The sequence below is a fragment of the Anomaloglossus baeobatrachus genome, chromosome 1, assembly GCF_048569485.1.
Source record: "Anomaloglossus baeobatrachus isolate aAnoBae1 chromosome 1, aAnoBae1.hap1, whole genome shotgun sequence".
In the NCBI taxonomy this organism is placed as follows: domain Eukaryota; kingdom Metazoa; phylum Chordata; class Amphibia; order Anura; family Aromobatidae; genus Anomaloglossus; species Anomaloglossus baeobatrachus.
Genome location: NC_134353.1, coordinates 896,366,234 through 896,392,117, shown reverse-complemented (window position 1 = coordinate 896,392,117; position 25,884 = coordinate 896,366,234). Strand labels below are relative to the sequence as shown.

Genomic DNA, 25,884 nt, shown 5'->3' with positions numbered 1-25,884 from the left:
TTCAGACGTTCATGTTTAATCAGGTACCAGTCACACGCATGGTTATGGTCACACGTGTGTCACAAGTGTGACATCCGTGTTTTCATACTTGTGACAGGTACCGGAGAAAACACGGGTCTGTGAAATAAAAAGATTTTCCATATTTACCTGCTGCCTTTGGCTCTGCTACCTCCCGCTCATGACCGCCGCTCATTACATTCATTGATTATTCACCGCACTCAGGACCTGGAAGCGGGAGCATTGCGGGGACAGTGCTGGGTACAGCACCGCCGAGGACAGCACCGCGGGGACAGGTGAGTATTCTGCAAGCACAGTGAAATCCAGGAGGTCATCGGAGTTCCCAATGAACTCTGATGACATCCTGATGACCCCCACGATACCCGCGCTACAGCTTCATGGGTTCATCAGAGTTCATTGGGAACTGTGATGAGTCCCCGATACTGTCCCCGCGATGTTCCGGCTTCCATGTTCTCACTACACACACACACACACACACACACGTATACACTGAGCAGATATACACACATAGCAGACACACATGGATGCACCGAGCACATATACACACATAGCGCACATGCATGTATACACTGAACACACACACACACACACACACACACTGCTGTATACTAACCCAGCAATACTGCTCTATACTCACCCAGTAATGTGGTCTCCGGCACTGAAGTCCTCATAGTGTTGCTGCTTCCAGCTCCTCAATTCACTGAATATTCAGTGAGTATAATGAGCGGGGTCGCTAGATACAGGTAAATATAGAAAATCTTTTTATTAAAAAGACCCATGTTTTCTCCGGTACATGTCACACGGATCACATCATTGTGTGATCCGTGTGAAACCCGTGCTGCCGGAGAAAAAACGGACATGTTTGCATGTGTGCGTGCGGGGCCATGAGAGGCCACACGGTCCGTGTGAAAACACAGACGTTTGAGTAATAGCAAATAATAGCATGGGTACATTATTATTATTATTATTATTATTATTTATTATTATAGCGCCATTTATTCCATGGCGCTTTACAAGTGAAAGAGGGTATACGTACAACAATCATTAACAGTACAAGACAGACTGGTATAGGAGGAGAGAGGACCCTGCCCGCGAGGGCTCACAGTCTACAGGGAATGGGTGATGGTACAATAGGTGAGGACAGAGCTGGTTGCGCAGTGGTCTACTGGGCTGAAGGCTATTGTAGGTTGTAGGCTTGTTGGAAGAGGTGGGTCTTGAGGTTCCTCTTGAAGCTTTCCACGGTCGTGGAGAGTCTGATGTGCTGAGGTAGAGCGTTCCAGAGTATGGGGGATGCACGGGAGAAATCTTGTACACGATTGTGGGAAGAGGAGATAAGAGAGGAGCAGAGAAGGAGATCTTGTGAGGATCTAAGGTTGCGTGCAGGTAGGTACCGGGAGACTAGGTCACAGATGTAGGGAGGAGACAGGTTGTGCATGGCTTTGTATGTCATGGTTAATGTTTTGAACTGGAGTCGTTGGGCGATGGGAAGCCAGTGAAGGGATTGGCAGAGTGGCGAGGCTGGGGAGTAGCGAGGGGAGAGGTGGATTAAGCGGGCTGCAGAGTTTAGGATAGATTGGAGGGGTGCAAGAGTGTTGGAAGGGAGGCCAGAGAGCAGGAGGTTGCAGTAGTCGAGGCGGGAGATGATGAGGGCATGCACTAATGTTTTTGCAGATTCTTGGTTAAGAAAAGCATGTGGCATTAAAATGTGGTGTTAAAAACGGATGTCACACGTACCTAAAACACGGATGTCTGAAACCAGCCTTAGTGTCCGCCTCCACTAAGTGTATACACCCAAAAATGGAGCACGACAGAGAACACGATGAGTCCCTCTGCACCATAACAGTCAATTGCCCCATCGACGCATATGTCCAAAACCTGTTTTTCGGGGGTTTGGATAGAAGCCCAGACGGGACCACTGAACAGAGATCAGAATACAGTGTGAAAGGGGCCCAAGTGTGTTGGGTTATGATGAAGGACAATAATTATGTTTGACTTTTCTGCAACAACCCAACTAATCTCTTTCACACTTGCGTTGGACATACTCCATCACAATGCGTTGTGTGACGCATGTGACGGATGCGTTGTAAATAGTGTGATATAAAGACAACATATTCCTGTGAAATAACGTGTTGCGTTCTTTGAGAGAGAGAGAGAACGCCCATCATCACCGCACACACCCAGGCACTACCCTAGCCATCATCACCGCACACAAGTAGGCACTACCGCCCCTATCATCACCGCACATACACCACCACTACTGCCCCAATCACCGCACATACACCGGCACTACTGCACCCATCATCACCGTACACACCGGCACTACCCTACCCATCATCACTGTACACATCGGTACTACCCTACCCATCATCACCGCACACACCCAGGCACTACCCTACCCATCATCACTGCACATACACCGGCACTACCGCTCCTGTCATCATCGCACACACCCAGGCACTACCGCTCCCATCTTTACCGCACACACCCAGGCACTACTGCTCCTATTTTCACCGCACATACACAGGCACTACCGCTCCCATCATCACCGCACATACACTGGCACTACCCCCTCATCATCACCACACACACCCAGGCACTACCGCACCCATCATCACCGCACACGCAGGCACTACCGCACCGATCATCACCGCACACACGCTGGCACTACCTCAGTGACGTCCCCGCTGACAGCGCGATTCACTTCAGTTGCTGAGTGGAGCTCACAGCAAGCAGCGATGTTCTACTGCCGCTCCTGTCAGCTTCATGTAGCAGAGCTGAAAGTGTTGCGGGATCTTGTTTGGATTACGTCGGACCTGGAGGGGTATTTGGGGATTAATAAAGTGGTGAAAGAGGGTGTTTGTTTGTCTTTTATACCAAATAAAGTATTTTTCGGGTGTATGTGTTTTACTTTCACTTACAAGTTAATCATTGGGGGTGTCTCATTAACTCCTTATTACCCCGATTGCCACCGTATCAGGGCAATTCGGGATGAGCCGGGTAGAGTCCCGGGACTATCGCATATAATGGATGCGGCAATTCCGGGCTTGCTGGGTGATATTTTTAGGCTGGGGTGCTCAATATAACGTGGGGCTCCCCATCCTGAGAATACCAGACTTCAGCTGTGTGGCATTATCTTGGCTGGTATCAAAATTGGGGGGGAAACCGCACGTCATTTTTGTTTAAAATATTTATATATTGTACTGCATGATATAGACCCACCCACCGGCGTCTGTGATTGGTTGCAGTGAGACAGCTGTCACTCAGTGTGGGGGCGCGTCTGACTGCAACCAATCATAGGCGCCGGTGGGTGGGGGAAGCAGGGAATATGAGATGGAATAATGAGCGGCTGGCATTTTCAAAAGAGAAGCCGCCAGAGCAGTGTGACAGTTGTGCAGCGCCGCGCCCGTGATCAGTGAGTATGAGTTAGGGAGTGAGAGGAAGAGACCGACATTGACAGAGAGAAAGAGATAGACCGACAGAGAGAGAGAGACCAGGAGTGCTTTTAAACGATATAGAACGTTCTGCTGGACATGCTGAGCATGCTCAGTAGAACATGACGGAATCTTGCACTGGAATCCGTCGCCAAATGCATGGCGACGGAATCCAGCGCCATAGACATTCATTATGCCTCTTAACGGATCCCAACGGAATCCTGCGGAGTGTGTTTGTTTACAGCAACAAAAAATGCTACATTCAGCGTTCCTTCCGCTCGATGGTCACTGACAAAACAACTGATGCGCCGCGGGGCGGATGCAACGCAAGACCATCCGTTGCAATCCGCCCTTATTAGAAGCCTATGAAGAATAAACGGATTACCGCAACGGTTACCGTAATTCCTCAAGGTGGCAGATTGCAACGGATGCCGTTCAACGCAAGTGTAAGAAGTAAGAACTGTGGAAAAAAAGAAGCGCAATAGGGTTTTACCCGAGTAATATACAGGGTGAAAAGAGCAAATACACTCACCGAATTGAGTTGTGAGAGTCACAACTACTATGCACGCATGATAATCCAGGTCAGCGGCAGCAGCACCCAGGATGGCTGATAACGGAAAGTAGTAGAATAGGGTTTTCAAAGCCGCGCCAAAGACCGCTATGACCGTATGTAAGATTAATGTTACTTTTTATTTCATATTCAGGTCAACGCGTTTCTGGAGTCTCTGCTCCCTTCCTCAGGACATACAGGAAAAAGTACATCAAATCTGCTGGAAACACGAGGTATACAAGATATATATACACTCCGTCACAATGACGTCAAGAGCCAGCCTCCTTTACAAAAAATCCGCCGGAAAAAACATACATATAGGAATAATCATGACGTAGTACAATGATATAGACAAGAATTACAGGAATTCACAAGTCAACATATTACTCTAATGTATCACAAAACAATCAAATCAATTCAAAATCAATTTTAATGATGTTTCATGTTTTCTGATACATTAGAGTAATATGTTGACTTGTGAATTCCTGTAATTATTGTCTATATCATTGTACTACATCATGATTATTCCTATATGTATGTTTTTTCCCGCGGATTTTTTGTAAGGGAGGCTGGCTCTTGACATCATTGTGACGGAGTGTATATATATCTTGTATACCTCGTGTTTCCAGCAGATTTGATGTACTTTTTCCTGTATGTCCTGAGGAAGGGAGCAGAGACTCCAGAAACGTGTTGACCTGAATATGAAATAAAAAGTAACATTAATCTTACATACGGTCATAGCGGTCTTTGCAGCTTTGAAAACCCTATTCTACTACTTTCCGTGTTCAACGCAAGTGTGAAAGTAGCCTAACAATGCAAAAAGAAAAAGAAAATACACACCCCATTTAGACATTACACCCTGTTTTTGACGTTTTCTTGAATCAGAGCTTTTAGCCCTCAGTTCGACAGCTGTGAAGTAGAAAAAAAAATAAATAAAAGAGCCGTGTTGATGAAAGTTCACTTCAGAGGGTCTTTATAAAAATAAGAAATCATTTTTTGCACTTCACAGCAGCCCAACTAATCTCTATAATAATGTAAAAAAATTGAAAAATATAATAAATACGTAAATAAAATGTACACACCAACAGGAGCTGATTTGCTTGCATTAGCACTGCACTTCATCGGAGCTGTTATGTAAAAAAGAAATAAAAGAATAAGAGCTGTGAAGGTAAAAGTTCACTTTGTCGGTTCTTTACATAAATTATTTTTAAGGAACAGAATCATGTATTTTTCACACCAGAAGCTCCTGATTCAGCAGGAGGTGCACACACTTCTTAATGAATTTAGCATTTCTGAAAAGTGTTGTGCCCCTTCTTTTGCGCATCCAAACATATCTAAGGGGTACTTTGCACGCTGCGACATCAGTAACAATGTGTTACCGACGCTGCAGCGATAGTCCCTGCCCCCGTCGCAGGTGCGATATCTAGTGATAGCTGCCGTAGCGAACATTGTCGCTACGGCAGCTTCACACGGCACATACCTGTCCTGCGACGTCGCTCTGGCCGGCGACCCGCCTCCTGTCTAAGGGGGCGGGTCGTGCAGCGTCACAGCGACGTCACACGGCAGGCGGCCAATAGAAGCGGAGGGGCGGAGATGAGCGGGACGTAAACATCCCGCCTACCTCCTTCCTTCCTCATTACAGCCGGGACGCAGGTAGGAGATGTTCCTCGCTCCTGCGGCTTCATATATAGTGATGTGTGCTGCCGCAGGAACAACATCGTACCTGTCGCTACAGCGAATTTATGAAAATGACTGACGCTACACCGATTACCCAATTGTGATGTTTTTGCGAACGGTGATCGGTGTATCTAGGCTTTACACGCTGCGACATCGTTACCAGCGCCGAATGTGCGTCACTTTCAATTTGACCCCAACGAGATCGTAGGTGCGATGTCGCAGCATGCAAAGTGCCCCTAAGTTTGGTGGAGTAAGCAACGCTGCTGCTGCCGATGACTATGACAAGTATGGGGTGCCACTTTGTCGAAGCGAGGCAGAAACAGTGTCCAGCCACCAAATGTTAATGCAGACTCGCATTGCTACAAAATTTTACGATTTTTTCAAAGCATTTTCAATGGGTTCGGATTGAATTTTTGGTCACAGGATAAAAAGGGTGCTTTACACGCTACGACATCGCTAGCGATCTCGTTAGCGATGTGACACGCCAGATCGCAGATGTGATCTGCCGAGATCGCACATGTGACCGGCGCTATAAAAACGACTTATGTGCGATCTCGGCAGATCACATATGCGATCTGGCGTGTCACATCGCTAACGATATCGCTAGCGATGTCGCAGCGTGTAAAGCACCCTTAAGTCTCACACAACTTGCTCCATAGACATAAATAGAACCGATCACCAGTCAGGGGCTGCCCTTTTTATTTAGTGAGTTGGCAGCTTCAGACTGATGATTTATGTAATTATAAGTTAATGTGCAACGTGCACAAGAGGGACCCTAATGCTCCCCAAAAGAGCCCAATAATCTAGCAAAAGTTAAGCTCAAACGTCCGGTTTGTGGTATCGCGGAGTGCAGAGTGGGACCCCACAACTCTCTGGAGCCCCTCTTGTAGTGGATAGCACAAAATGTTGTGGTTACCATTTGAGGACATCATTAGAGCGGTTACCACTCAGTAATCGCCTACTACATGATGTGGTAGCGCTGGGTTAAAGTGAAGTGTCACCGCGAGCTCAAGGAGAACCGGGTTTTGGCCGTTACAGCCGGAAGGAAGACTTCTGAAAGCCAGGGAAGGAGTCTTGCAAGGATAATTTGCATATTCCCAGTGCCTTCTGGGATAAGTGAAGAGTCACCGCGAGCTCAAGGAGAACCGGGTTTTGGCCGTTACAGCCGGAAGGAAGACTTCTGAAAACCGCGCGCCTAGCGTCGTGCGAATTTTAGCCTGTCTTCTTCATTGTGAGCGTGAGTGAGCAAATTGTGAGCAAAAGTAAGTGTGAGTAGAATTGTTTGTATTTAGTTGTTTAGTTACTTAACATTTGTTTAGTGCTATCCCCATTAGAAAATGTGCGCCACTATTGCTAATGCGATCCAGTGTACATCTTGTCTCATGTATGCAGTCCTTGAAAAGCCGTTCGAGGGTGCATACTGTTGTTCGAGATGTGAGCAAGTTGCACATTTGGAAGCCCAGATACTGGATCTAAATGAGCAGCTGGCAACTCTGAGATGCATTAGCAATATGGAAAGGAGTGTGCTGCTCACTGAGCAGCAGCTTGCTGGGTCAGATGTGGGGGAGGATCGTAGTAGGGAGCGGCAGGACGGTGAGGTAGGTAGCTGGGTGACAGTTAGAAAGGGGGGTAAAGGGAAAAGTGCTAGGAAGGCTAGTCCTGAACTGACACACCCCAATAGGTTTGCAAACTTGGCAGATGAGGGGGATGTCATTACAGGGGTAGCATTGCTGCAGCAAGGCATGACCTCTGAATGCCAGAGGAGTGTCTGCTCCAGTAAGGGGGGGGAATAGGATTGCAGGGCAGGCAAGACAGGTACTGGTAGTGGGGGACTCAATTATTAGGGGGACAGATAGGGCAATCTGTCACAAAGACAGGGATCGCCGAACAGTGTGTTGTCTGTCTTCCTGGCGCTCGAGTTCGGCACATCGCTGATCGGGTTGACAGATTACTGGGAGGGGCTGGGGAGGACCCAGCGGTCATTGTACACATTGGCACAAATGACAAAGTTAGAGGTAGGTGGAAGGTCCTTAAAGATGATTTCAGGGAATTAGGTTGTAAGCTTAAAGCATGGACCTCCAAGGTGGTATTTTCGGAAATACTACCTGTGCCACGAGCCACACCAGAGAGGCAAAGAGAGATCAGGGAGGTTAACAGGTGGCTCAGGAATTGGTGTAGGAAAGAGGGTTTTGGGTTCCTGGAGAATTGGGCCAACTTTTCAGTTGGCTACAGATTCTATGCTAGGGATGGGCTGCATCTTAATGGGGAAGGTGCAGCTCTGCTGGGGCAGAAAATGGCTAGAAGGTTGGAGGAGTGTTTAAACTAGGAATGGGGGGCGAGGGTATTCACTTTATAGAAGGGGAATGTAGTGCAGATAGTGACCAGGGCACAAGTAATGAAATTGGGGGTGGTACGGGGGGAAGGGTTAGGACAGTCAATACAGTAAGCAGGAATACAGGTACAGAGTCATACGTAACGTGCATGTACACTAATGCCCGAAGCCTCACAAATAAGGTGGAGGAATTAGAATTAATATTGTTGGAAGAAAATTATGATATAGTGGGGATATCAGAGACATGGCTGGATGAGAGCTATGACTGGGCTGTTAATTTACAGGGTTATAGCCTATTCAGGAATGACCGTACAAATAAGCGAGGGGGAGGTGTGTGTCTATATGTAAAATCATCCTTAAAACCCATCCTGCGTGACAACATATGTGAGGGTACTGAGAATGTAGAGTCCCTATGGGTGGAGATAAGGGGGGGGGGAGAATGAATAATAAAATACTGATAGGGGTGTGTTATAAGACGCCGAATATTATGGAAGAGGTAGAGAATCTCCTCATAAAGCAAATTGATAAAGCAGCGAGTCTCGGAGAGGTAATTATTATGGGGGACTTTAACTATCCTGATATAAATTGGGGAACAGAAACTTGCAGTTCCAGCAAAGGAAATAGATTTTTGATAACAATGAAAGATAATTACCTTTCACAAATGGTACAGGACCCCACAAGAGGGGGAGCACTACTAGACCTTGTACTAACCAATAGGCCAGACCGCATATCAAATATACAAGTTGGGGGTTACTTGGGGAATAGTGATCACAAAATAATAAGTTTTCATGTATTCTTTAGTAAGATGTATAGTAGAGGGGCTACAAGGACACTAAACTTCAGGAAAGCAAATTTTAAACGGTTGAGAGATGATCTTAGTGCAATAAACTGGGATGATGTACTAAGTAATAAAAGTACACAAAGCAAATGGGAGACTTTTATGAGCATCCTGAATAGGGCTTGTGCAGAAAATATACCCTATGGGAACAAACATGCTAGAAATAGGAGGAAACCCCTATGGCTAAACAGAGCTGTAAGGGAAGCAATAAAAGAAAAACAGAAAGCCTTAAAAGAATTAAAGAGGGTAGGTAGTGATGAGGCATTATATAATTATAGAAAATTAAATAAAATATGTAAAAAGCAAATTAAGTTAGCTAAGTTTGAGACAGAGAGACTCATTGCGAGAGAAAGTAAAAATAATCCTAAAATATTCTTTAACTACATAAACAGTAAAAAACTGAAAAGCGATAGTGTTGGCCCCCTTAAAAATAGTCTTGGTGAAATGGTGGAGGGAGATGAGGGTAAAGCCAACCTGCTGAATGACTTTTTTTCTACGGTTTTTATACAAGAAAATGCCATGGCAGATGACATGACCAGTGATACCATAAATTCACCCTTGAATATTACCTGCTTAACCCAGCAGGAAGTACGCCGCCGCCTCGAAATCACTAAGGTTGACAAATCTCCGGGCCCGGATGGCATACACCCCAGAGTACTACAGGAATTGAGTTCTGTGATAGATAGACCATTATTTTTAATCTTCTCAGATTCCTTAATAACAGGGTCGGTACCGCAGGACTGGCGCATAGCAAATGTGGTGCCAATATTCAAAAAGGGGACAAAAACTGAGCCGGGAAATTATAGGCCGGTAAGTTTAACCTCTACGGTTGGTAAAATCCTTGAGGGTTTCTTGAGAGATGCTATACTGGAGTATCTCAAGAAAAATAACCTTATGACAGAGTATCAACATGGGTTTATGAGGGATCGATCCTGTCAAACTAATTTGATCAGCTTCTATGAAGAGGTAAGTTCAAGCCTGGACCAGGGAAATGCAGAGGATGTTGTGTATATGGACTTTTCAAAAGCTTTTGATACGGTGCCACACAAAAGGTTGGTACATAAAATGAGAATAATGGGGATAGGGGAAAATATGTGTAACTGGGTTAAAAACTGGCTCAGTGATAGGAAACAAAGGGTGGTTATTAATGGTACGTACTCGGACTAGGTCTCAGTTCATAGTGGGGTACCACAGGGGTCAGTATTGGGCCCGCTTCTTTTCAACTTATTTATAAATGACCTTGTTGGGGGCATGCGGAGTAGAATTTCAATATTTGCAGATGATACTAAACTCTGCAGGGTAATCAATACAGAGGAGGATAATTTTATATTACAGGGAGATTTATGTAAATTGGAGGATTGGGCTGAGAAGTGGCAATTGAAGTTTAATGTAGATAAATGTAAGGTCATGCACTTGGGTAGAGGAAATAACATTTATGATTATGTACTTAATTGTAGAACACTGGGTAAAACAGACACAGAAAAAGACTTGGGTGTATGGGTGGATGGTAAACTTCACTTTAGTGGACAGTGTCAGGCAACTGCTGCCAGGGCTAATAAAATAATGGGATGTATTAAAAGAGGTATAAGTGTTCATGAAAAAAATATAGTTCTACCTCTGTACAAGTCACTAGTGCGACCGCACTTAGAATACTGTGTACAATTCTGGTCACCGATATATAAGAAGGACATAGCTGAACTGGAGAGGGTGCAGAGAAGAGCGACCAAGATTATTAGAGGAATGGGTGGGCTGCAATACCAAGACAGGTTATTAAACTTGGGGTTATTTAGTTTGGAAAAACGAAGGCTTAGGGGGGATCTAACCACAATGTATAAATATATGAGGGGACAGTACAGAGACCTTTCCAAAGATCTGTTTACACCTAGGCCTGCGACTGGAACACGGGGGCATCCGCTACATCTTGAGGAAAGAAGGTTTAATCATAATCACAGACGAGGATTCTTTACTGTACGAGCAGTGAGACTATGGAACTCTCTGCCGCATGATGTTGTAATGAGTGATTCACTACTAACATTTAAGCAGAGCCTGGACGCCTTTCTTGAAAAATTTAATATTAGTTATGTATATTAGATTTTATGACAGGGTGTTGATCCAGGGAACTAGTCTGATTGCCGGATGTGGAGTCAGGAAGGAAATTTTTTCCCCATTGGAACTTGTTTGCCACATTGGTTTTTTTTTTTGCCTTCCTCTGGATCAACATGTTAGGCTACGGGTTGAACTAGATGGACTTGAAGTCTCCCTTCAACCTTAAAAACTATGATACTATGGGTTAGAGCAAACACAAACCTCCATGAAAGCACAAGATCTTGCGTAAGGGCCCAACTTTTGCAAGGAAATCAGCCATTTTAAGGGCTAAACTTGACTATAAATTCTATTGAAAACCCCCCCCAAAAAACTCACTAGTCTAGAGATGTACATGCTGTTATTAAAGTGCACCAATCAGCAGGATTTTCCTATATAACCTAAAGCCAGTGCTATACTGGCACTATCAGGCTGATGCTATACATACCTGTAGTGGTCATCTCAGATGTTTAGGTTTTGAAATCCAAGAAAGTAAAGTTTATAAAATCGGCAGCTTCTTGAGTGACAGCAGCTGAGGATCAGATAATATTTGGGGGGTATTCATAGTTATCCCCTCCCTCTGTTAGAATTAGCATAAGTATTATACAATCGATTTACTTTTTCACTGCCAGGACCTGTGTGAGGTCATACCCATGTGACCAGAAGGGGCGGGGCCTCAGCCAACAAAGCTGATAACAAGAAGCAACATTTTTCTGTTGGCTGAGGCCCTCATCATCTTTAGTTATTTTAAATACATCAATTAGTGGTGAACGCAATGTGTGCAGTATTATTAGGCAAGCGAGTATTTTTACTAGATCTAATTATTTATGCATATTATTAGTGATGGGTGATCCCCCTGATGTTTGGGATCAGGCGTTTTGTAAACATCGAGATCGATCTCCAATTGCGTCCGATCACCAATCTTGGACTTTACAGTTATGGGATGGGGCGCGGGGGGTGTCATTATACTTACAGGTCCCGCGACGCGTCTTGTAGCGCTGTCTCCCGCCGCTTCTGCTTCCGAGTCCGATCATTGCTGTGCCCTCCCGGTAACCACCGCTGACTAAAGAACCTTCTGTGACGTCATAGCTATGTATCCAATCACATGTGAATATTGTATTACCTCGTTGGTTACAGACTGGTCACATGGCTATGACGTCATGCATGGTCCTGCATAGGGATGGGCGAGCATGCTCGATGGTACTCAGTGCTCGCCCGAGCATCTCATTACTTGGTATAATCGGCGAGCTGCGAGATGCTCAGGCACATGCTCGGCTCCCCCTCCCTGCATGTTGGCGCTCTTTACAGAGTCAGCCGGCATGCAGGGATTGGCTGCCACACACTGTAATGCCACAGCCATGTTGGTTGTGGCATTACAGTGATTGGCTGGCCGCACAGCGTAATTAGGTCTATAGAAGACCTGACGGCACTGTGCTCGTCACTCTGATCCACAGTTCCACAGTCAGCTAGTGTGTGCTGCTGAGCTAGGGACAGATTTAGTGTGTGTCTAAAGCTGGTGTCACACACAGCGACAACGACAACGACGTCGCTGCTACGTCACCATTTTCTGTGACGTTGCAGCGACGTCCCGTCGCTGTCGCTGTGTGTGACATCCAGCAACGACCTGGCCCCTGCTGTGAGGTCGCCGGTCGTTGCTGAATGTCCAGCTTCATTTTTTGGTCGTCACTCTCCCGCTGTGACACACACATCGCTGTGTGTGACAGCGAGAGAGCGACGAAATGAAGCGAGCAGGAGCCGGCATCTGGCAGCTGCGGAAAGCTGTAACCAGCGTAAACATCGGGTAACCAAGGGAAGACCTTTCCCTGGTTACCCGATATTTACCTTCGTTACCAGCCTCCGCCCTTGCTGCCAGCGCCGGCTCCTGCTCTCTGCACATGTGGCTGCAGTACACATCGGGTTAATTAATTAACCCGATGTGTACTGTAGCAAGGAGAGCAAGGAGCCAGCGCTAAGCGCGGCTCCCTGCTCTCTGCACTGTGACATGTAGCTGCAGTACACATCGGGTTAATTAACCCGATGTGTACTGTACCTAGGAGAGCAAGGAGCCAGCGCTAAGCGCGGCTCCCTGCTCTCTGCACATGTAGCACAGCGACATTATGATCGCTGCTGCGTCGCTGTGTTTGACAGCTAAGCAGCGATCATAACAGCGACTTACAAGGTCGCTGTTACGTCACAGAAAATGGTGACGTAACAGCGACGTCGTTGTCGCTGTCGCTTAGTGTGAACCCAGCTTTAGGCCTGTTTCACACGTCAGTGGTAAACACAGACGTTCTTCACTGACGTGTAAAACACGCAAGTCCCTCCGTGTTCCGTGATTCATGGCACACATGGGTTGTCTATGTGCAATCCCGGCTTTGTTCTCCGTGATTGCACATAGAGATCAACTCACCTGTGCCCGCTCCCGCTCTCATTGGTGCTGAATGCTCCCGCAGTGCAGCATCCGGCCGGTGCTGACCCCCGCTGCAGCTGCTTCCGGGTCGGCTGTTTCGTGCATTCATGAATATGCACAACAGTAATGAGCAGAGCGCCGCTGGAGAAGGGGAGTATGACATTATTTTGATTTTATATGCACGTTTTTTCTGGCACCATAGTGTGGTCTGTGTGACCTCAGTGATGGCAGAAAGAAACGGACAATCACGGACACGCGTGTATGCCATAGAGACACGGTCAGTGAAAAATCACTGATGTGTTTGCAGACCCATTCATTATAATGGGTCTGCATATGTCAGTGATTCTTGTACGTATAAAAAAAAGCACAAACGTACCAGAATCACTGACGTGTGAAACAGGCCTTAGGCCTCTGCCACACTCACGTGCCTCGGATATGTGTTTGCCTTTTTTTGCACGTACCGGAGACACGTACATTCGGGGACCTAGTTCATTCCAATAGTTAGGAGACACGTAAGTATTTAGGAACGTACTTGCGTGTCTCCGTGAGTCCCATACGCTGACATGTCTGTGTTTCTCCGGCAGCACGGGTGTCACACGGCACGCACCCGTACCACACGGATGTAGTGTGGATGCAGGCCTGTGTGACGCGCCGGAGAAACACACGTCAGTTTAAACATAAAAAAACACACACTCACCTCCACGATCCCTGCAGTCTCTGCCGCGGCTGTCCCCTGCATCCGTCCCCCAGTGAATTTGATCAACGGATCTTCTTCACTGGGGGCCGAAAGCAGCGTCCACGGGGCGTGGCCAGTGCCGGATGCTATCATTCAGCACCACAGACAGCCCCGGAAAAAGCAGGTAAGGCGGGGCTTTCCGTTCTCCGTGTGTTATTACGTATAACACACGGAGAACACGTACGTGCCATAAAAACGGCACACGGGGAGCAAACTACCCCTTTAACACGTACGTGACAAAAACGTTACGTTTTGTCACGTAAGTGTGGCAGAGGCCTTAGGTAGTGAGCAGAGACTTGGGTTGGTGATGTCACAGCTGCCACCGATGCCATAGTAACCTAATGAGTGGATTACTATAGCAATGGTGATCTCCGATCACCTGATTACCAACGTCGCAGGAGATTGTGCGGTTGTGCCGGGTGATGGGATCCGATAATCGTGCGAGTCATATGTTCGCATATATATGTTCGCATATATGAGCACACCATTCCTGGCAATAAAATGAATCCCGGGTTTCTCAGTAATAGAGGAACAGACTGGCCATAAGACCGTATTGCTGGAATTGTTTTTGAAAGAGTTACATTCACATATAACATAAGGCCACGTCTCACTAAGCAACATCGCTAGCAACATCGCTGCTGAGGCACAACTTGCTAGCGATGTTGCTGTGTGTGACATCCAGCAACAACCTGGCCCCTGCTGTGAGGTTGTCGGTTGTTGCTGAATGTCCTGGGCCATTTTTTAGTTGTTGCTCTCCCACTGTGAAGCGCACATCGCTGTGTGTGACAGCGACAGAGCAACAACTAAATGTGCAGGGAGCAGGAGCCGGCTTCTGCGGACGCTGGTAACCACGGTAATCATCGGGTAACCACGAAGTGCTTCGCTGGTTACCCGATATTTACCTTAGTTACTAGCGTCCGCCGCTCTCAGGCTGCCAGCACCGGCTCCCTGCTCCCTGCACGAGTAGCCAGACTACACATCGGGTAAATAAGCAGAGCTGTTTGCTTATTAACCCGATGTGTACTCTGGCTATTCGTGCAGGGAGCCAGCGCTAAGCGGTGTGCGCTGGTAACCAGGGTAAATATCGGGTAACCAGTCAAGGCTTTCCTTGGTTACCCGATATTTACCTTAGTTACCAAGCGCAGCATCGCTTCCACTGGGGGCTGGTCACTGGTCGCTGGTGAGATCTGCCTGTGTGACAGCTCTCCAGCAACCCGTATAGCGACGCTCCAGCGATCCTGATAAGGTCAGTTCGCTGGTGGGATCGCTGGAGCGTCGCTTAGTGTGATGGTACCTATAGTTTTGAGAGGTGAAAACAAGCTGACAGATTCCCTTGAACCAACTTCTGTCAGATGCAATATGCACCCAGAACCACGAGCTGTTCTGGGTGCATATTGCTAATCCCTGCCTAACTGTCCCTGTATACACTAGGAGAGATAAAGGGATCTTTAGAAAAAGCATTTCTAAAGATCTTTTATCTTATGCTAATGAGCGCGGGGACTAGTTCCAAGGGCGTTGCTTCCCTTGCTAGTTGGCCCCATCAGCATGTTAGCACGCCCACAGGGGTGTACTAACATGTTAATGAATGTGCAGCGTCAGAGGATGATATCACTCATCTCTTCGCCGCTTCATGTCCGATGCTAGATTTCGGCTCAGAGCGCATGATCCTGGACTTTCGGTCATGAGCACTACTTCAGTTGGGAGCGGAGATGCGTACACCCTGTTCACCCATAGAGACGTACTATCATGCTAATGGGGCCGAGTAGCAAGGGAAGCAACGCCCAGGGGACTAGTCCCCGCAATCATTAGCATAAGATAAAAGATCTTTAGAAATACTTTTTCTAAAGATCCCTTTGCCTATGCTACTAGATACAGGGACAGTTAGGCAGGGATTAGTAATATGCACCCAGAGCTGCTTGTGGTTCTGGGTGCATATTGCACCTGACATGTTCCCTTTAAAATCTTTTGTTCTTAAAGGGCCAGAGATATTATAATTAAATTGATGATAACTTATTTGTATTAATGAAAAATTAAGCTAAATATAAGAAACTAGAAGATGGCCCGATTCTAACACATCGGGTATTCTAGAATTTATTGGGTAGTTGATGTATGATTTGTGTTATATATATAGATGTTGTTGTGTGTAGTTGCCAAGTGTTTGTGTAGGGCACTGTAAATGTTCTGGGTGTTGTCTGGGTGTGGGGGGGTGAGAGCGGTGTTGTTTGTGTGTTGCGTTGTTTGTGGAGCGCTGTGTGTCTGCAGTGTTGTGTGTGCGTGTGGTGCTGTGTGTGTTGCACGGTTTGTGTGGGTGTGTGTGTGTTTTGGAGGGAGGTATGTTTTGTGCAGTGTGTGTGTGTTGGAGGAGTAGTCCTGCAGAGAGAGGAGGATAATAGCAGGAGTAGTCCTGGGGGGAGAGGAGGATAATACAGGAGTAGTCCTGGGGGGAGAGGAGTATAATAGGAGGAGTAGTTGTGGCGCCCCAGGACCTGGTCGCCACAACATTCTAACACATCGGGTATTCTAGAATTTATTGGGTAGTTGATGTATGATTTGTGTTATATATATAGATGTTGTTGTGTGTAGTTGCCAAGTGTTTGTGTAGGGCACTGTAAATGTTCTGGGTGTTGTCTGGGTGTGGGGGGGTGAGAGCGGTGTTGTTTGTGTGTTGCGTTGTTTGTGGAGCGCTGTGTGTCTGCAGTGTTGTGTGTGCGTGTGGTGCTGTGTGTGTTGCACGGTTTGTGTGGGTGTGTGTGTGTTTTGGAGGGAGGTATGTTTTGTGCAGTGTGTGTGTGTTGGAGGAGTAGTCCTGCAGAGAGAGGAGGATAATAGCAGGAGTAGTCCTGGGGGGAGAGGAGGATAATACAGGAGTAGTCCTGGGGGGAGAGGAGTATAATAGGAGGAGTAGTTGTGGCGCCCCAGGACCTGGTCGCCACAACAGCATTGCCCTTCCAAAGGGTTAATGCTGAGCCTGGAGGTAATTGGGAGGTCCATTGGCCAGCAAGTTTTAACACCCAACGCAGTTCTCCCTCCGGCCAGCAGGGGGAGCTCTGAACCTGGGATTCCAGGGAGCATTCCTTAAGTCTGGCCTGAGGGAGGAAGTAGAGAGCAGTAGAAGTGAACAGACGCAGAGTGTGCTGTCCTGTAGATCTAGGGCCTGGAGCTGGAACAGCTTGACCCAGGGAAGCAGGAGTAGCTGAGAGGCAGAGAAGAGACTCAGACATCGGAGTCTGTGGCCGCCAGGGTCTAACATACTACCTGGCAGCCGAATCCGAAGGGCAGGAGAGCTGCAAGCACCTGGCCCATATACATCCCGAAGTTACAGCTGCAACATCAGGGCCCGGTGCAGACTCCAGCCGAGAGCACCAGAGAGGGCCTGCACAGCCTGCTACAAAGGGAAAGGGACGTGCCATCAGTCCCAGCAGCAAAGAGGGCCATTGCTGGATTCAGAAAAGCAGGGTCCTATTACAACCAAGAAAAGCACAGGAGTAGGCCTCATACTCAGCTGGCCAGAAAGACTACCCCGAGTACCTCCAGGCCGGCCGGATCCCCATCACCACCTGTAACGGTCTCCCAGGGCTGGACTGTTTCCACAGTAAAAGAGGAAAAGGTAAAAGAGACTGTTGTTTGTGCCTGGTTCTTTCATTGCCTGTCGGCCCTGCACCGTGGTAGCCACACAACACCATAGACTTCCACGAGCACTAACAGTGTCCCCGGGGCTCCGCTCCACCTGTGGGGAGCAGTACCATCATTGCTGCTATATCATCACCCCGGAGGCCTCACACAGCAGCGGCGGCTTAATAGCCGCAGACCACAGGTGGCGTCACGAACACAAACTTTATTCTTCAAGCCACATATTCTACTGACACCCACCAGGGCCACGGAGCCGGGCCCAGCCACCACTGACTACCACCGGACTAGTCCGGCCCGGCACCGGGTGTCCCATAGCCCTGAGGTGGGCGAGTCAACTTTTGGCGTCACGAACAGGATTTCGTGCCCGGTCCCACCGGGTACTGTGCGCCTGCAGAAACTGTGCTTAAAAGACTGTTAGTGTTTGCACACTGCCGCCGCCATTAGCCTTGCCGAGCGCAGGAAGAAGGGGGGCGTGCCTGACAAAGAGCGCGAAGGGAGCGCGCCATCAGAGCAGAGCGCTGTTAACCCCGCGCGACCCAGAAGTGAATTTGAAAAGTGAACGGAGCCTGGTAAGGTTCACTAAGGGGGAGGAAAATGTCCGACTCGGAGGAAGGGCAGGTGGCTGCCATAGCCCGAGACGCCGCGGCACCAGCCGAAGCAATCCCAGTCGCCGTCGCCCCAGCCCCCGCTGTAGCGCCGGTAATGCCGATCACAATGCCGTACATCCCGGGAGCAGAATGGCTGCCGCAGTACTCCGGGGAGTCCCATACCTTGAGCGACTTCAGAGAAAGTCTGCACAGCTTGTTCCGGGTGTATCCGCTGACTGAGAGCCAGAAGGTGGGCATATTAATGGGGCAGCTAGCCGGCGCGGCCCAGCGTGAAGTGAAGTCCTGGCCTGATACAGATAAAGGGACAGCAACCCAGATACTGGCCAAGCTAAAGAGTACTTTTGACACCCGCACCGCAACAGAAATAAAGATGAGATTCTTTGGGTGCAAGCAGCGGGCCACAGACAGCATACGGGACTATGCCTTAAACTTGCAGGAGGCCCTGAAAGCAGTTAAACAGGTGGACCCAGAGAGTGTACATGAAGAAGACAAACTCCTAACTGAGCAGTTCATAGAGGGGCTCCTGTCAGATGCCCACAGGACACAGCTGCGTATCATGGTCCTGCAGAACCCTGCTCTGGACTTTGCAAAGTTTAAGGACCAGGCCATCCGAGTACTGAGAGAGTCTAGACCGAATGACCCAGTACCCCTCCGGCCTCTTGCTATCACGTACCCCGGGGTGGTGCCTGCAACACGAGCCGCTGCAGGGGCTGAGGCGCAGTCCCTGGATAAGGACCCCACTGCAGAGCTCAGACAGCAGGTCCAGGAGCTGACCAAGACTGTAGCTGCCCTTGCCAAGACCGTGCAGTCTCTACAAGTGACCCCATCGCCTGCAAGAATCGAGTTGGCCTCCAGCCCAGATGACGTCCCATGGATGCGACAGAGGAGGATTCCGCCGACCCGAGGAAAAGACACAGACCGGTATGATTCAGCGGGACAACCGATCTGCCGCCGCTGCAGCCAGGCGGGCCACATTGCACGACACTGTCCTTTAAATGGGCCGAGCCTGGGGCCAGGAGCCAACCCCCAGGTGTAAGGAAGCCCGGCTCAACCCCCAGCCGCAGCAAGTATGTGGGAGGACGACCGGTCCTTCCTATTGTGCTGGATGGGATCCCTTTGAATGCCCTCCTGGATACGGGGTCCCAGGTAACAACCATCCCCTATAAACTGTACAAAAGATATTGGGCTGATTCAGACATTGACCATGGCCCAGATGATGATTTAACAATTGTGGCCAGTAATGGTCAGCCCTTACCTCAAATTGGGTATAAAGCAGTAACCATTAAAGTGGGGCGGGTAGAATTGCCATGTCAGGGGATGATAATTGTAGATATTGATCGCAAAGAATCTGACCCACTGCTAACCATTTGGTACAAATGTGATAGAAAATTGTATTGCCGAAGTGATAATTTTGTTGCAACAGGCGTCTGAAACTGCCAGCTCCGGGCAGCAGCGTGCCCTACAGAGGGAGATCAGAGCCCTGATGAGGAGGCAGCAGGTAGAGCTGGCCGGAGGAGAAATTGGCAGTGTGAGGGTAAGTGACCCCCTCCCCATTGCAATACCCCCAAGAAGTGAGATGTTGATATGGTGTCGGGCAGCAATAGGCCTCAAGGGTCAGGATTACCATGCCTTGGTAGAACCGGTGTATTCAGACAGTAGGCCTGGAGTCCTGATAGCCAGAGGGGTAGCAGACGTTCGCAAGGGGAGAGTGCCCGTCCGTGTCCTGAATTGTGGGGAGGAGAAAGCCAAATTGCCCCGGTACACCACTGTAGCAAAACTGTACATTGTCAGCAACAATACCATCAAAGCAGTGGAACCCTTGATCCCGTCCGACCAGGCAAAAGACAATGGCTCCAAGGGGCAGCTGGAAGACTGGTGCCAAAAATTACATGTGGGCACCGACTCCACCCCCTCACACCAAAAGCATGGGGTTTACCGGGTGGTACAGGAGTACGAGCGGGTCTTCAGCAAACACCCCCTAGATTTTGGGCAGGTAAAAGGGGTTAAACATCAAATCCCCACGGGTGATCATCATCCCATTAAAGAGAGATACCGCCCTGTACCCCCCGCACAGTATCAGCGTGCCAAGGAGATGTTACGGGAAATGAAGGAGGCTGGGGTTATCAGAGATAGTTGTAGCCCCTGGGCAGCTCCACTAGTGCTCGTAAAGAAAAAAGATGGTACAATGAGAATGTGCGTAGATTACAGGCAAATTAACCGCATTACACATAAAGATGCTTATCCACTACCCAGAATAGAGGAGTCACTAACAGCCTTAAAGTCAGCTAACTATTTCTCCACCTTGGATCTCACCAGTGGGTATTGGCAGGTTCCCATGGCAGAGGCGGACAAGGAGAAGACTGCATTCACGACACCAATGGGCCTCTGCGAGTTCAACTGTATGCCATTCGGGCTCTGCAACGCCCCAGGGACATTCCAAAGGTTGATGGAGTGCTGCTTGGGCCACCACAACTTTGAAACCGTGCTGTTGTACCTGGATGACGTCATAGTCTACTCCAAGACTTATGAAGACCACCTGAGGCACTTAGCAGAAGTGTTTGAGTCTTTGTCGAGATATGGCCTGAAGATCAAGCCGTCCAAATGTCACCTCTTGAAGCCAAAGGTACAGTACCTGGGTCATGTGGTCAGCGCAGAAGGTGTGGCACCTGATCCGGAGAAAGTCACCGTGATCAAGGACTGGCCAAGACCCACGACGGTAAAAGAGGTGCGGCAGTTCCTTGGGCTGGTGGGCTACTACCGAAGGTTCATTGATGGTTTCACAAAGATAGCAGCGCCCCTTCAAGATCTCCTGGTGGGCCAGCCAAAGCAGGCTAAGAAGCAGAGCCCTCCATTTGAATGGAGCAGCCAAATAGAAACATCCTTTGTCCGGCTGAAAGGGGCTCTCACGGGAGCAGAAATTCTGGCCTACCCTGACTACAGCCAGCCGTTTGTACTGTATACGGACGCCAGCAACGTGGGACTGGGAGCAGTTCTGTCCCAGGTGCAGGGAGGCAGAGAGAAGGTAATAGCTTACGCCAGTAGGAAGCTGCGGCCCACAGAAAGGAATCCAGAAAACTACAGTTGCTTCAAGCTGGAGTTCCTCGCTATTGTTTGGGCGGTGACTGAACGCTTCAAGCACTATCTGGCATCGGCCAAGTTCACCATCTTCACGGACAACAATCCGTTGACACATCTGGCAACAGCCAAGTTAGGTGCGTTGGAACGGCGGTGGATGGCCCGGCTGTCTAACTTCGACTTTACCATCAAGTACCGGGCTGGCAAGAAGAATAACAATGCTGATGCGCTGTTCAGAATGCCTCACTTACCCGAGTCTGGAGAGGACCTGGATGAACTCGAAGAGATAGAGTTACCGGCTTTCCATCACCAAGGTGTTTCCCAGTGTGAGCATGCTGTAGGAGTGAAGCGCTCGAGCCAGCACGAGGTCTTGGTCAACCCATTACTCCACCATAATTGGGAAGAGACACAGAACGGTGACCCGGCCGTGCGATTGGTCAAAGAAAAGCTAGCACAAGCTGAGACCCATCTTGGCCCAGATGCTCCAGAAGAAGCCCAGCAGCTGTGGAAGGAGAGGGGACGACTGTTCACCTACCAAGGCAAGCTCTGCAAGAGATATGTCAACTGGCGAACGAATGAACTCGTCTGGCAGATCGTGGTCCCGCAGAGGGATGCTCCAATGGTCCTAGCAGCTTATCATGATAATGCAGGACACTTCGGGTGGAAGAAGTTGGAGACCCTACTCCGTGATCGGTTCTACTGGGTGCACATGAGAAAGACAGTCGAGAAGTGGTGCCGAGACTGTGGTCCGTGTAACCTGAGGCGGAAAGATGATGCCAGCCAGAGGTCTCCCCTACAGCCAATTGTCACGAAGCAGCCCCTGGAGTTGGTGGCCCTGGACCACGTGAAGTTAACACCAAGCCGGTCAGGCTATGTGTACGCCCTCACCATTGTGGACCATTACTCTCGTTTCCTGGTAGTAGTGCCCGTGAAGGACCAGACAGCCAGAACAGCAGCGAGAGCATTTCAGGCCTACTTTTGTCGACCTCACGGTTACCCTGAAAGGGTACTGACTGATCAGGGTCCTGCATTCGAGGCAGAAGTGTTCCAAGAGTTCTGTAACATGTACGGTTGTAAGAAAATCAGAACCACACCGTACCACCCCCAAACCAATGGATTGTGCGAGAAGATGAACCATGTGGTTATTGATATGCTCAAGACTCTACCTTTGGAAGAAAGAAACCAATGGCCAGAAAAGTTACCAGATCTGGTAGACTTGTACAACCATATCCCGGTAAATTCGACCAACTGCAGCCCTGCTTACCTGATGCGAGCCAGACCTGGCAAGTTACCTGTAGACTTTGAGATGGGGACTGTGTCACCTGAGGCGGTTCAGGAAATAGAGGATTGGGATACAGAGCGGCAGCAGCAGTACCATAAGGTCCAGGAATGCGTAGAAAGGAGTCTGTCTCAAGCAAGAACGAGACAAGAGCAGCATTACAATCAAACAGCCCCAGCAACTCCCTTAGCACCTGGAGAACAAGTCCTCAAGAAGAAGCGGAGGGCGCATAAATTGGATGATCAGTGGGAGAATGAACCCTACACCATTATCCCCTCCAACTTTGACAATAGTAAGGTATGCCTCATAAGTAAGGATGAAGGCAAGACCTATCAAGCAGTTTCTCGAGACCGCCTGAAAGCGTGCCCTGAACGGTGCAGGATCCAAAGGGAAGTGGAAGAAGTACAAGAAAGTCCCCAAAGTCAAGAAAAAGAGGAGGAGATGATCCAAACAATCCTTGGAAAATTCCCCAAAACTTGGACCCGAATAAACAATGCCATAGTGGTACCAGTTTTGACGTTCCCGCAGTTGGTCGAGCCAGAAACAGAAGAGGTTCCAGATCCACCTAAAGAACCGTCCGCTCCAACACAAGAGGACGCGCCAGCAGTGGAACAGGAGGTTCAACCCCCTGCCAGTGGCGAACCTGCCGTACCCTTGGCGAATCTGAGATCCCGTAGGCAACCAACGTGCATCCCTGTCAGGGTTAGGCCTACCAATAACACGGGGGGGGCAGACACGCCAAGTAGTCAGGGACAAACCCCAGAGCTACGCCAGTCCCAACGTAGCACTCGGGGACAGCCCCCTCCTAGGTATAGAACATAGAAAATAAAATACCTAACAGAATGTAAATAGTTATGTGAAATGTCTGTCATGTTGTGTATAAAATGCTTTTTGTCTTAGGTGATTAAGTAAATGGACAATTGGGCCACTGGACTATGGGTGGCCAACACCTAAATTGTTCATAGTTAGCACCAGTGTGCTCAACGCCCCTGAAGAAAAACCCGTCCGGCGTGCATAGAGTGGGGTCATCAATGCTCTGACGCACGCCCAGAGCCTACGTTGGGGGTTTGATCGCGGCGGGTCCCCCATGGAGCAGTGTAATGGACACCCGGAAGGGAGCCACACTGGACTCTATAGTAGTGTTTAAGTTGTAACGTTTAATTAATGTGCCTCCCACAATGGGATGAAATGTTGTAACCTGTTTTGTTTTGTTTCTACAGTCCGGGAGTACTGAATTTAACTAAGGGGGAGTGTGGCGCCCCAGGACCTGGTCGCCACAACAGCATTGCCCTTCCAAAGGGTTAATGCTGAGCCTGGAGGTAATTGGGAGGTCCATTGGCCAGCAAGTTTTAACACCCAACGCAGTTCTCCCTCCGGCCAGCAGGGGGAGCTCTGAACCTGGGATTCCAGGGAGCATTCCTTAAGTCTGGCCTGAGGGAGGAAGTAGAGTCAGTCTGTAGAGAGCAGTAGAAGTGAACAGATGCAGAGTGTGCTGTCCTGTAGATCTGGGGCCTGGAGCTGGAACAGCTTGGCCCAGGGAAGCAGGAGTAGCAGAGAGGCAGAGAAGAGACTCAGACATCGGAGTCTGTGGCCGCCAGGGTCTAACATACTACCTGGCAGCCGAATCCGAAGGGCAGGAGAGCTGCAAGCACCTGGCCCATATACATCCCGAAGTTACAGCTGCAGCATCAGGGCCCGGTGCAGACTCCAGCCGAGAGCACCAGAGAGGGCCTGCACAGCCTGCTACAAAAGGAAAGGGACGTGCCATCAGTCCCAGCAGCAAAGAGGGCCATTGCTGGATTCAGAAAAACAGGGTCCTATTACAACCAAGAAAAGCACAGGAGTAGGCCTCATACTCAGCTGGCCAGAAAGACTACCCCGAGTACCTCCAGGCCGGCCGGATCCCCATCACCACCTGTAACGGTCTCCCAGGGCTGGACTGTTTCCACAGTAAAGGAGGAAAAGGTAAAAGAGACTGTTGTTTGTGCCTGGTTCTTTCATTGCCTGTCGGCCCTGCACCGTGGTAGCCACACAACACCATAGACTTCCACGAGCACTAACAGTGTCCCCGGGGCTCCGCTCCACCTGTGGGGAGCAGTACCATCATTGCTGCTATATCATCACCCCGGAGGCCTCACACAGCAGCGGCTTAATAGCCGCAGACCACAGGTGGCGTCACGAACACAAACTTTATTCTTCAAGCCACATATTCTACTGACACCCACCAGGGCCACGGAGCCGGGCCCAGCCACCACTGACTACCACCGGACTAGTCCGGCCCGGCACCGGGTGTCCCATAGCCCTGGGGTGGGCGAGTCATAGTCCTGGGGGGAGAGGAGTATAATAGGAGTAGTCCTGGGGGGAGAGGAGTATAATAGGAGGAGTAGTCCTGGGGGGAGAGGAGTATAATAGGAGGAATAGTCCTGGGGAGACAGGAGTATAATAGGAGTAGTCCTGGGTGGAGAGGAGGATAATAGCAGGAGTAGTCCTGGGGAGACAGGAGTATAATAGGAGGAGTAGTCCTGGGTGGAGAGGAGGATAATAGGAGGAGTAGTCCTGGGGGGGGAGGAGTATAATAGGAGGAGTAGTCCTGGAGGTGAGGAGTATAATAGCAGGAGTAGTCCTGGGGAGAGAGGAGTACAATAGGAGGAGTAGTCCTGGGGAGAGAGTATAATAGGAGGCGTAGTCCTGGGGGGAGGAATATAATAGGAGTAGTCCTGGGGGGAGGAATATAATAGGAGTAGTCCTGGGGGAGAGGAGTATAATAGGAGGAGTAGTCCTGGGGAGAGAGGATGATAATAGGAGGAGTAGTCCTGGGGGAGAGGAGTCTAATAGGAGTAGTCATGGGGGAGTATAATAGGGAAAATAGTCCTGGAGGTGAGGAGTATAATAGGAGGAGTAGTCCTGGAGGTGAGGAGTATAATAGGAGGAGTAGTCCTGGAGGTGAGGAGTATAATAGCAGGAGTAGTCCTGGGGAGACAGGAGTATAATAGGAGGAGTAGTCCTGGGTGGAGAGGAGGATAATAGGAGGAGTAGTCCTGGGGGGAGAGGAGTATAATAGGAGTAGTCCTGGAGGTGAGGAGTATAATAGCAGGAGTAGTCCTGGGGAGAGAGGAGTACAGTAGGAGGAGTAGTCCTGGGGAGAGAGGAGGATAATAGGAGGAGTAGTCCGGGGGGGAGGAGTATAATAGGAAGAGTAGTCCTGGGGGGGGAGGAGT

General features: G+C 49.1%; 1 protein-coding gene across 13 annotated transcripts in view; it reads right to left on the bottom strand.

The window, feature by feature from the left end:
* The window catches only part of LOC142255321 (von Willebrand factor A domain-containing protein 5A-like), a 415,890-nt gene that overhangs the window by 222,438 nt on the left and 167,568 nt on the right, over positions 1–25,884 (bottom strand). For 7 of the 13 annotated variants that reach the window (XM_075326971.1, XM_075326869.1, XM_075326920.1 and 4 more), the window contains one exon: positions 5,082–5,126. The exons of the other annotated variants lie outside the window; for them this stretch is intronic. In XM_075326971.1, the coding sequence (XP_075183086.1) occupies positions 5,082–5,126 (45 nt within the window). The remainder of the gene's footprint in view (positions 1–5,081; positions 5,127–25,884) is intronic. 13 annotated transcript variants of the gene reach the window in all.